This window comes from Phocoena sinus, chromosome 13 (genome assembly GCF_008692025.1).
Source record: "Phocoena sinus isolate mPhoSin1 chromosome 13, mPhoSin1.pri, whole genome shotgun sequence".
Classification (NCBI taxonomy): domain Eukaryota; kingdom Metazoa; phylum Chordata; class Mammalia; order Artiodactyla; family Phocoenidae; genus Phocoena; species Phocoena sinus.
Window position 1 is genome coordinate 10008783 of NC_045775.1, and position 12953 is coordinate 10021735.

At 38.2% G+C, this 12953-nt stretch overlaps 1 protein-coding gene across 1 annotated transcript; it reads left to right on the plus strand.

Annotated features, from left to right (window-relative positions):
• Positions 1–345: 345 nt before the first annotated feature.
• LOC116764617 (calmodulin-binding transcription activator 1-like) lies at positions 346–576 on the plus strand (the record flags this gene model as incomplete). The annotated part of the gene is made up of 1 exon (XM_032653370.1): positions 346–576. A coding segment is annotated over one exon (231 nt), but the record flags the coding sequence as incomplete, so codon positions are not given.
• Positions 577–12953: the final 12377 nt, after the last annotated feature.

Consider the following 12953-nt stretch of genomic DNA (forward strand, 5'->3'; position numbering starts at 1 on the left):
GTAAATTTACCATTTTTTCTATGTCTTCTATGGTCAGATCAGAGGATGAAGCCCTTGCACTGTAACTGGGTTGTTATACCTGGGGAATTTGGACCTCAGGAACAATAGGTAGGAAGAGGGGATAATGCAATTTTAAAGTCTAAATGGCATCCATAGCCTTATAACTCTGTGCTAGATCCACATCAGTATCAGGGCATCCTCCACTAACAGGACTGTCTCCCTCCTCTGCTTGTTCGCCCATCCTCAAGATGCCAAGCTGACTGAGAGAGCCGCAGAATTACAGCGCGGCGTCGGCGGGACGAAGCGCGCGCCCAGGTCCCTGTCGCGAGAAGGAGGAGGTTGTGATGCGCGGAGGGGAAATGGCTGCCGAAAACAAGCCGGAAGAACGTTTCCCAAAGTGTATTCTGTGGAATTAGCACCTGCAGTGTTCTCAACACCGTGCCACTTATAGATGATCATGGGAATAGCAATAGTCATGTAAAAATCTTTTCACCGAAAAAGCTGCTTGAATGTCTGCCGAAATGTTCAAGTTTACCCAAAGAGAGGCACCGTTGGAGCACTAATGAGAGATTATGATGTAGCAGTCCTTTTGGATTTCTTTTTCATAATGTGTGACCCTTCACCTTTGATCCCCTGACATGCATTACCTTGGTAACCATTTCATTTTAAAATTTAATTTCATTTTTTGATTTTGGTGTACAAGCTGTAATATTTCATCTCTCGAAGTGTAACTGGCTGATTTCCTTAAATAGAGATACCCCTCTGAACGATAAATTTGCAAAATGCTGTCTTTATTTTCTGTATTAAAATTGATTTCAATTTTAAAAATAAAGTGTAATCTGTGTTTTCATCCTTTAAAAAAAAAAAAACAGGGCTTCCCTAGTGGCGCAGTGGTTGAGAATCTGCCTGCCAATGCAGGGGACATGGGTTCGAGCCCTGGTCTGGGAAGATCCCACATGCCGCGGAGCAACTGGGCTCATGAGCCACAGTTACTGAGCCTGCGCGTCTGGAGCCTGTGCTCCACAGAGAACAAGAGAGGCAGCGATAGTGAGAGGCCCGCGCACGGTGATGAAGAGTGGACCCCGCTTGCCACAACTAGAGAAAGCCCTCGCACAGAAACGAAGACCCAACACAGCCATAAATTAATTAATTAATTTTTTAAAAATTAAAAAAAAAACCAAACTTACCTGCAGAAGTGGCTTGGCCGTGGGGAGAGTTACTGAAGATGAAGATGGAAAATATCAAACATGTTTCCCTAGGAAAGTAAATCCTCCTCCAACCTACTGTCTTCTAGTGCTTGCGTGTGTTCACCTGGTTTTCTTCTCTAGCACATATTCTGTGGTTTCCTGAAAGGAGGGGACCAATTTAATTCTGGGCCTGGCATGAAATAGTACACAGTGAATGTGGACAGAAGAAAGAATGTACAGGGAGAGTGATGAGAGAGCATAAGAGGAAAAAAACGGGGGGAAGAGGAAGAAAGACATTTAGGAAGGAGATACTTTAACTTAATTGTCTTAAGTCCCCATCTATTGTATTCCCCCAAATGCCCCCTTTCAAATCTGCTTGTCATATCAGAGATGTCCAAGAAATAGCACCTGTTTAAGCAGATGTTTTTAAAACACTTTGTATATAAATTAGCAGATTTAATTTTTAGCTGTGGAGGAATGCTATGTGGTAGGTATCGTAAGAAAGGTAAATATTATCTTCTTTATAAAAAGAGAAACAAAATCTCATAGAGTATAACACTAGATTACAAATTCTGTTCTGCTGGATTCTACTTAGTTTTTAAAGTTCTGTTTGATCTCATCTTCTTCAGGATGCCCACCACAACAGCTCTAGTTCACAGTGCTCTCTTGGGTCTCTGAAAAAACACTAGAAAATAGGATTTAGTCCTTATCCAAATATTGCTTCTTAGCTTTGATTATGTTTTGTTCATGTACCTTCTTTCCATCTAGGTAACAAACCCTTGGGGTATGCCGTATTTTCAAACATCTGACAAAGAAAAGGAACTTAATAATCATTCTTTGATTGGTGGACCAGGGAGCATCACATAATATAGAATTACAGGGAAATATACATCATTTAAATAGATTCTGATTCAAATGCTTATCAAGGACCTGGAACTCTAGAAAATTTTAAAGTTTGGTGGGTGTTCTCCTGCCATGCTTATCTTTACCTTGAGTATATTTCGATATCTGTATTTCTTAGACTATGCATAACCTCTGCTTTATATCAACGGAGTCATTTCCAGTGGTTCTCCCTTTAAATGTATCTTCTTATTGGCTATCAGCACATTCTTTCCATAATTAGTCTACAGCAGTCACTTGCTTAAATCACCTCAGTGGTACCCTGGAGATTAGAGAATAGTTCAAATTCCTCGGCTCATCTTCCATAGAACTTGCCATTCTCAAAATGCTTAATCTAATTTCATGGTTCTCTGTCTTTTTCCAGTGTCCAAGATACTTTTTCTTTACAGTCCAAACTTTAACTATCCTTTAAGATCAAACTCAACTGCTACATCCTTTCCAAAGACTTCTCTGGCTCGCGAGCTCTAGAGCCCGCGAGCCACAACTACTGAGTCCACATGCCTAGAGCCCGTGCTCCGCAACAAGAGAGGCCACCGCAATGAGAAGCCCGCGCACTGCAATGAAGAGCAGCCCCCGCTCACCGCAACTAGAGAAAGCCCGCGCACAGCAACGAAGACCCAACGCAGCAAAAACTAAATAAATAAAATAATAAATCTATTAAAAAAAAGTGAGGGTAATAACAGAATCTTTCACATAGAGTGAGGTGATCCATGCAAAACCCTTAGAACAGTCACAGAATAAGTGCTCAAAGAATAATAACTACTATTAGTATTGTTATTAATGGTCAGGGAAATTTTTTTAAAGGAGATGTATGCTTCTTATGAATCCTTAGAAGGATGAAGAAAGAAGAGCTAAGGGAATAATTTTATAAATTACATTGCTAGCCATTAGGTTCAGCCCAATATCAAAACCCATCAAAATTCTATGTGGTGGTTATTTTGATGCACATTTTTTTTTATAAATTTATTTATTTTATTTCTATTTGGCTGTGTTGGGTCTTTGTTGCTGTGTGCAGCCTTTCTCTACTTGTGGCTCGCGGGCTCTAGAGCGCAGGCTCAGCAGCCGTGGCGCACGGGCTCAGCCGCTCTGTGGCATGTGGGATCCTCCCGGACCAGGGCTCGAACCCGTGCCCCCTGCATTGGCAGGCAGACTCCCAACCACTGCGCCACCAGGGAAGTCCCTTGATGCACATTTTTACAGATGTGGAAACCGGCCCAAAGAAGTTAAGAAAGTTTCTCGGAAGTATTGTCCAGTAAGAAGCAAAGATGGAAATCAAATGTTCCGGTTCTGATTTCACATTGTGCACCTATTGCTCTACATAGGGATGCCTGCTTCCTGCCCGTTTACTCATAATAAGATGTGAGTCACTAGGACTGTTAAGGCAATGCACTGTTAAAGCAGAATCTGAGCTCTTCTCTGCCCACTCATCTAAAATGCCTTTTGTTCTGATGGCACAGTCTTTACAACTGGTAATGGAAGAGAAAGGGAGACGTATTCATTTCAATTTTATTTTAAAGGAATGTTAGAGTGAGTTAGGTTGGGGGAAGAATTTTGTCTTTTGACCAGTGTAACTAGACAATTTTAATCCTGAATTCTTTTTGAGAACACTGTCAGGCTCCAAGGGGCAAAACTAGAATACAGTCACTTCTCTCAATATGTGTTTAGGGATTGCAATAAAATGAAAATTTCTACCCAATAGAAAGCACACTTTGAATTATTGATGGTCTGACACTCTTGTGTGGGTTTTCCCTTTTAGTGCTGAGTTACATGCAAATTTGGTGATGTTAAAAAGTCGTATTATGCCATTTTAGAAAAGGGGTAAACAGTGAGATTCTGAGTTCATGATAATTGAATTTTAAACATTCCCCAATTTTTCTTCCTTATCTTAAGTTTCACATTCATATCCTGCGGCCATCTGCAGTGTCTCGATGTAACAATCCATCAGCTTGATTTTAAGCCCATTCTATGCATGCCTCAAGCATAAAACATGCCTATCTACCAGGCCAGCTCAGAAAAATACTTGCTTTGGAAAAATCTAATTAGTTACTGTCCATTATTTGTGTATGTTAACCTCTGGCCGTGCACCTTAGTTAGGAAAGACCTTGAATTGCTTTTTCTGGAGGGCGTTATTTGAGGTTAATTTCCACTTTTGGTTATTATTACACTGTTTCATCACCTGGAAATTACTCTGAAAATACCTGGAGGAATAACCAGTTCCATGTTAAAGTACTCTTCTCCATAACAAGAGAGCATAATTATGTATTCACATGTCCATATTTATAATTTGGTTTCATAACAGAACACACACGCAATTTCACAAAAATCTATCTGCATTGCATTTGTACAATTTGAAAGAAACTTGACGATTTCTTACTTCAGTGAATTTTGAACTATAGGCATATCAGTATTTTATTATCATCTGCTTTACCATTAACAGCAAATTCAAAAAGAATGACTCCATACAGCCCATTCTACAACATTCTGACCCAGCACGTGTATGCTTTTTCCCCAGAGACTCTTTTACCCCAGACTTTTACCCAGTTACAAGTTGAATGTGCTAACAACAAGTTTTTTAGCTTTTAAATAATACCTTTTTTCTTTGTATCTAAGGTATTTTATTCTCAGAATCTGACAATTTTAGTATTACCTAAATCTTCCAGAATCCAAATTCAACATTAGTCCCCAAACCCAAATTGAATTTTCCTTCCAGTTTTATTGAGATAAAATCGACATACAGTACTGTATAAGTTTCAGGTGTATAGCATAATAACTTGACTTACATACATTATGAAATTATTATCACACTAAGTACAGTGAACACTCATCTCATATGGATACAAAATTAAAGAAAAAAATTTTTCTTTATGATGAGAAATCTTAGGATTTACTTTCTTAACAACTTTCAAATATAACATACAGCAGTTTTAATTATATTTATAATGTTGTCCATTACATCCTTTGTACTTACTTATCTTACACCTAGGAGTTTGTACCTTTTGACTGCTTTCATTCAGTTCCCCAACCCTCCACCTCTGGTTACCACAAATCTGACCTCTTTTTCTTTTCTTTTTTGATATCTTTACTGAAGTATAATTGCTTTACATTGTTTTGTTAGTTTCTGCTGTATAACAAAGTGAATCAGCTATACGTATACATATATCCCCATATCCCCTCCCTTTTGTACCTCCCTCCCACCCTCCCTATCCCACCCCTCTAGGTGGTCACAAAGCACTGAGCTGCTGATCTCTTTTTCTATGTTTGTTTGTTTGTTTTTGAAGTATAGTTGACCTACAATATTATGTTAGTTCCTGGTACACAACATAGTGATTTGATGTTTCTATACATTTAAAAACGAACACCACAATAAATCTAGTTACAATATGTCATCGTACAAAGATATTACATAGTTATTGATTATGTGCCTCACACTGTACATTTCACACTTATAACTCACCAAACTTATTTTGCAGGTGGGAGTTTGTACCTCTTAATCTCCATCACCTATTTCTTGCCTCCCCCTACTCTCTTCCCCTCTGGCAACCAACTGTTTGTTATCTGCGTCTGTAACTCTGTTTCTGTTCTGTTATCTTTGTTTTTTGTTTGTTTGTTTTTAAGATTCCACATATAAGTGATAACATACAGGATTTGTCTTTCTCTCTTTCAGGCATATTTCCAAAACACAATTCACTTTTCCATCCAAGAAGTAATGTCTTACAAATTACTCTTGCATCTTGATCAAATAAAAGATGCTGAAAATAGGGACTTCCCTGGTGGCGCAGTGGTTGGGAATCTGCCTGCCAATGCAGGCAGGGGTTGGAGACACGGGTTGGAGCCCTGGTCTGGTAGGATCTCACATGCCACAGAGCAACTGGGCACGTGCACCACAACTACTGAGCCTGTGCTCTAGAGCCCCCAAGCCACAACTACTGAGTCCCCATGCCACAACTACTGGGCCCGTGTGCCTAGCACCCATGCTCCACAACAAGAGAAGCCACTGCAATGAGAAGCCTGCACACCACAGCGAAGAGCAACCGCCACTCGGCACAACTAGAGAAACCCTGCGCGCAGCAGCGAAGACCCAGTGCAGCCAAAAATAAATAAATAAATTAAAAAAAAAAAGATCCTGAAAATAAATTTGTCTTAGTCAGGAAACTCAGCAACAGAGCTAGAATATCAACTCGAGTGAAGTTTTCAATCACTTATATTTTAAATGGAGTTGGTCTACTATTGCTTAGATTTCAGACTCTAAAATATCATTTCCCTCTTAATGGGACCGGGACCCCTGTTTGTAACAGGATAAACCTACAACGTCCCATCATTCCAGAAGCTATCAGAGTAGGAAGGTCATGTCAAAAGGACTTAGGACCAATTCAAAGAAACTTCCTGTCAACCCCCAACCAAAAAAAAAAAGCAGTGAGGAACAAACAAAATGAAATCGAAAACATGGTGTTTTAATATAGATCATTCCATATTTAGTATAAAAAAGAAAAAAAAGTTGGTCACCTTTTAAGCATGCCAAAAGCATGATAGACAAGTAACTTTTTATTTTAAAAAGTATAAAATATAAGTAATGCCTTTGCCAGCAGGGTAACCGAATAATTGATTACAGAAAATTTCTTATTTATGGAAGTATTACAGCTGATAGTGAAGAATAGATGAGAGCATATCACCAGTTTTCAACCCTGCAGTGGGCCACAATGGATCTAGGCAATGATCATCAATGGCTGCTAACTTCCAGAACATTCCGGAGAAACTTAAGAACTTTCTGCATATCAGTAGCTTACATTCTATGTTTATGGTATTAATAATGGAGGAACCTGCACCTGAGCTCTGAATGTAGAGCATTTCCTAGGAGCTTGTTGTTCCTGTTTAAACATATCAGCACAGTGGATCTGTTTTTCCTTCCTTTCTCCAGCCAGCTTTCTGCTTGTAAACATAGAATTTGTATGTCATCATGAATAGAGCAGGAAAACCCAAAGGACTACAACCTAATTGTAATTTCTAGTTTCTACAATATCTCTTCTGACTGTTATTGAGTTTCAGTCTCTACTGAGACTCGTCTGGTTCACACTCACCATAACTTCGTCTCTGAACAATGGCAGTAGCCACCTGACTGTTCTTTCATCTACTCTGCCACCAGAATTGGCTTTCAAGGTCACTGGGACCGTCGCAATACTTCATTTTGCAGAAATTTCCCAAGATTCTGTCCATAGAATGCACCTATACCAACTTCTTCTGGACTTAATTCTTTCCATTTTACATTCTGTTACATCCCTCGTTGTAATTTACACTCTCAGTAGACTCAACTATGCCCCAGGTCTCATGTGATCACATGTGCTATTCCATAAGCCTCGACTAATCTTACACCTAGTTGTATCTTGTAGATTTCAACTTATTAAAACATTTCATGTGCGTGTGTGTATATGCGTGCGCACACACGTGGGCTAATATCTGAAACTGTAAAAAGTTGGATACTTGCAATAGGAAAGCATTTATTAATGGGCTTAAAGTCTGTTTCTGCTCCAATGCATGTGTCGTAATGCAAATTGGCTCATATCCAATTAGTATATAGAATATTGATGCCAATAAAATCTAGAAGTCAAGCTGATTTATTCACAATTTTTTCCATTAATATTATTATGCTCCAATTTAGAGCAGCTAAATGCAACATACACAAAGACAGCTGAACACAAACCATAGAGGAATGGATTATTGTACATGATGTTTATTCACCTCATTTTTTTTTTTTTTGTCATGGCTCAGTTTGGACACAAGTCCTATCCCATCTTGCAAGTTCTTTCCACATAGTTCTCCTTAATCAGTGTGTGTTTTATCCTTGTCTCTATAATTTAGCAGCTTCAAACTTGTTTACACCCTTCTGGCATTGAGAGCATTAACCTTTATTTTAATGGAAAATTTTAAGATATTTTCTAGCATTTTTTTTCATTTTGTACAGTTTAATTTTTTTTTTTTACTGTGCTACTGTTAATATTGTATTGGTGTCATACTGTATTTTTCATAAAGATGTCTTGGTTTTAAGTAGTTTGTTCAAAATTCTATTTTCCCTATTGTTCTGTTATCATTTTTTTTCAGAAGACAAGGCTATTTAGGGATGCATGTACCATGTTACAGCACTCAGTTCAGTAATGTTAAGGAGAAAACTTATAGCTATTCAGAAGGGGTTGCGTCAGTCTCCCTCCCCCCTCACATGAGGATATGACTTACCTATGTTGCCCCTTCACTTCTAACAAACAGGAAGCTTGTTTAATCGTTAGTCTCCTTTGTCTCAGCTTCATTTAACAGCCCTGACACTGTGTTTCCAAACCTTTACTTTGGCTCTGACTTTCACTTTATCACCCGTTTCTCTCCCTTTGCTCTAATTATTGCCAATGTTCTAAAAATAATTACCTTGTAATCTGTGATTAACAGAACGGCCCCCTGTATGACCTTACTATGTGATGGTTTTGAGTATTTTCAAATACATCTTATAAGACAAGCCATCTTTGTAAGATTCACTTACTGGTGTCTCACAAATAATATAAGGTCCATCAATAGCAAAGCAGTGGGTAGTTCATAGTTTGATGGTAAAATTCCACCTGTGTGCTTTGAAAATGTCAGTCCCCGCCTGGCTTGACTTGGGCATTTGAGGTTCCAAAGTCCAACACTTGTCCACTCTGCTCTTCCCAGTCTGTGGCCAGTAAGAGCTCCATGGTAAGGATGTGAATGGTGAGGTCTGGACATGGTCTCCACCACCTTCCCAAGGCCAGTGCACAAAGCTAACAGCCCTGAGGACCTCCATGTGCAGCATCCTGACCTCTCTCTTCCTCATTCCAGCCAATGTGGCCTGGTCAAGCCACCCTTTGAATTTCAGATTTTACTCCACCCCCTCACTGGATCTGAATTCCGTTGTAAGCTCCAGCCAGGTAAACTGGGAACTTTGTTCTCTGAGTTACTTTTAAACAATCCCTCTTCCCTGGGCTTAATCTGGACTTTTTTTTTTTTTTACTGTAACTGCATCCTGTTACACATTTCTGTGCTTGAACTCTGAGTCAGCCACCCATGCAGAGGAGAATTTGCTTTCCAGGAGCCCTAGAACCATGTGTCCTCGTCCTACACAACTCTGCACATAGCCAGACATAGGCATCAGGCTTGCCTTGAGTCTGTGGACTCGCGAATGAAACTCCCAACTTCTCCTCTGATTGACTGGTCTTCCTTCCTTGCAAGTTTTGTTATTATTCTTCTGGGTATCTTTGTTTTTTCAGTCAGGATCTCCTAACATGCTTTTGAAGAGGTGGGGTCAGGACCTTTTCTCCTCTAACAAGTCAGCCAATGTCTCAGTGGTTTAAGGTATTACAAGTTTGATTCTCGCACATAACGGTCCAACATGTGTGTCCCTGGTCAGCAGGTGTGCTCACCAGTGCTCTGACCCACGTGACACGCTGGGGACATCTCTTCAGCACCTGGCTTCTAAGGTCACTCTGCTCTTTGCTTCAAAGTGCAAAAGGAAGACATTTATGGGTCAATCCTGGAAGTCGTGTATACCTATAGTCCTTTGTTGACAAAACACCTAACTCTTAGAGAAGCTGAAAAATGTAGACTCCCAGTGTGACCAGAAAAATAATAAAAGGAAACAAGGACTATTGATCCATAAGCAACCTTTGTCAGACACAGAAGAAAATATACAGAACACTGTAGACATATGTGTGCCTCACCAAAAACCATTAAAATCATAGCATATACTTGAAATTATACTTAATCATGACAGACACTTAAAGTAGCTTAAAAATGTCTTTAGAATAAGAATCAGGTAAAATAACCACACCAGGCACAATAATCATGTATCAGATCTGGGAGTTTATAGTTAGGGAATTTAAAATGGTAAAACTATGAAAAAGAATATATATTATATATGTATATATACATATACACATATATATATACACACACATATATATATCTGAATCACTTTCCTGCACAGCAGAAATTAACACAACACTGTAAATCAACTATTCATCAATAAAATAAATTTTTAAAAAAATAATAAAATGGTAAAACTACAAGGAATATGAACAAACCTAAATAATTTCCAAAGTCATTATCTTAACGCCATCTATTTGGATGACACTGAGGAGAAATACGGCAATGATTAACAACCGAAGCATGGTTCAGAGGGCTTGTTTTCTAATGAGGAGATCAATATGTAAATAACAGAATCTATGATGAAGTCCAGAGGAAATAACGTAAAGAGAATGAACTAAAAGAGATGTGGAAGGATCTGGACTTCTGCTGGCATCGAACTAACCTAATTTGATTGCCTGACTCGTGGCCCACGCAGCATTGATTTTCTCTGGCATTGTCAGTATGACACTTTCAAGGGTCACGTTTCGGTAATGAACTTCTCCTCCATTTGCTGAGACATCTATCAGCATGCAAATGTCAACATCACTAACCCCCTTTCTTAATCTTCTAGTCAAATTCAAAAATAAATTACCTGTTCTCTCTAGGGTCAAACTCCCATATCTTGGAGATGAGCAATGATATTAAATTACTGAAAATAACAAGTGGATAAACAAATAAATTGAAATGGTCTCTGGGGAAATGCACAATGCACTATTGTCTATTAGCTATATAGTCAATAGTTTGTTTTCCTGCCCTTCTCGTCTGTTCCATCAACCTTCCCTGGAGAATGTCTCTCTAGCTCCTTTGTCCACACTGGCCACTCATATCATGCATTAGTCCATCATCTTTCCATGATTAATAGAGAGTCACTTTTGTGCAAGATTTTGCTTTATATCATTTGTGGAATATTTTTATGAATTGTAAAATTATCAGATTTATCATGGCATAAGTCTCCACACACTAGCTCCTGGATTTTCTCCACCTACATGTTCACTACTTCTAACTTCCTGTACACATGTACTTGTTTCTTTGCCATATTGGGCTCCTGTCAGTTCCCTGTTCCCTTTGCTCTGTGGATATTGCTCTATGTACCTAGAAGGGCCACCCTACTTCACTCACCTTGAAAATTCATTCTCCTCAGTCAAGTCTCAGCTTAAGCTCCTCTTCTAGAAGAACTTCCCTAACATACCCTGCTGACTTTATTTCACCATGTTGTATTCTGCCACTGAATCTTGAACACATTTCTCTTATGGAACAGGCTTATGTATCTTTCTGTACCTGTGACTATTCACTAGTCCATGAACTCTTTGAGGGCAGGAACTATATTTTTTTCCTATATTTTTAATACCTGACACTCTAGGAACCCAATAAGTTCCTGTTCTATTGTAAAGCACAGGGAACTATATTTAATACTTTGTAGTAACCTATCAGGGAAAAGAATCTGAAAAAGGATATATATATTATATATATATTCATATACATATATATGAATCATTTTGCTGTACACTGGAAACTAACAGAATATTGTAAATCAACTATACTTCAATTACAAAAGAAAAAACAAAGAATCAGTCAAGGAGTCTATGCCTCCTTTGCGGGAGATAAGCTGTACACACAAAACCAAATCTTTCATTTATTTATTCATATATGTATTTAGTACGTTCTCCCTGTGCCAAGTGTTGTACTTGGCAGGAAGAATAAAAAGGATGAGTAACACATGGTGCTTGATCTGGAGGCGCTCACTTTCTTATGCAGTCGTAGACATGCAAATACCTTATTTCAGTGATGCTAAGATATTATTGATCCTAACATATGCCATTATGTTATGTGCTACTAACACATATAAAATACTGTCAAAGCAACCGTGACACATTGCACTTATTATGTAGAATTCTTACTTATTCTTCTTGAAAGAGCCTTTTAAGACATTCCAGATTAAACTGGTTAACTATTCTTAAAATGTCTTCACATTTGAACTTTGATTCTTTTGAATCCCTTTTCAACTCAGAGTGGTGCCTCCTGGGTTTATCCAATCAATATTATCCTCGCTGCTCAACGTAAGCATTCATTGTTGTTGCTGAGCGTCTTAAAATAATTCATGAAGAACTAAAAGCCATTCAGCTAGGTTTGTAATATTAACTCCTTTGAATGTTGCCCAAAACTTCTGATTTGTCACCTTCCTCCTCTCCTCTCTACAATTAATTTGATGCTAGGGGTTAAAAACAATTCCACATTTTGCTTCTGGAAGTTTCTTCTAAATTCTGATGGTGTTGCTTTTGATGCTTGTGCATGCACAGGCCATGACACGGACATCATCACTGATGTTTTAATTGACAGCAACTATAAGATGACATTGATTAAAAGACACATCCCGAGGTCAGAGATGTGAAAATGTGAAAGTCAATCAATCAATCAATGGCATTTTAGAACTGACAAAATAAAGCATAATCTATCACAACTACTGCTAGAATCATTATAAGCAGAGCACATTACAGGAATACAGAAGATCATTTGATTATTTTTGCCAGATGAATCTAGGAAACCTCTGCATAGGTGTAGAAATAGTGAGATTTAGAGTTGAATTTGTGATATTTGAATAAAAAGAATGCAGAATGAGTGTAACTTAATATACATTGTTATGTTTACACAAATCTTGTAGAAACAGATGGCAAGTTTGACTTTCAGGTCTCCAATGAGGTTCACATAGAACAGGTGAAAAGTGTCATAAATAGTTCACGGAAATAATCTTATGTACGATGTGCATATATTAAATATCGACTACTGAAGATATTAAAACTTAATATCATTTTTGACAAAATGAATGTCTTAAGGTGAAGAATATTGTACAAAGGTGCACATTTGTTTGCAAAATATATTTAATGTTTAATGGTATCAGTTAAGGTGACTTCAAATTGGAGACATAATTGAATTTGAAATGCATAAACTTATAAAAAGAACAAAATTTAG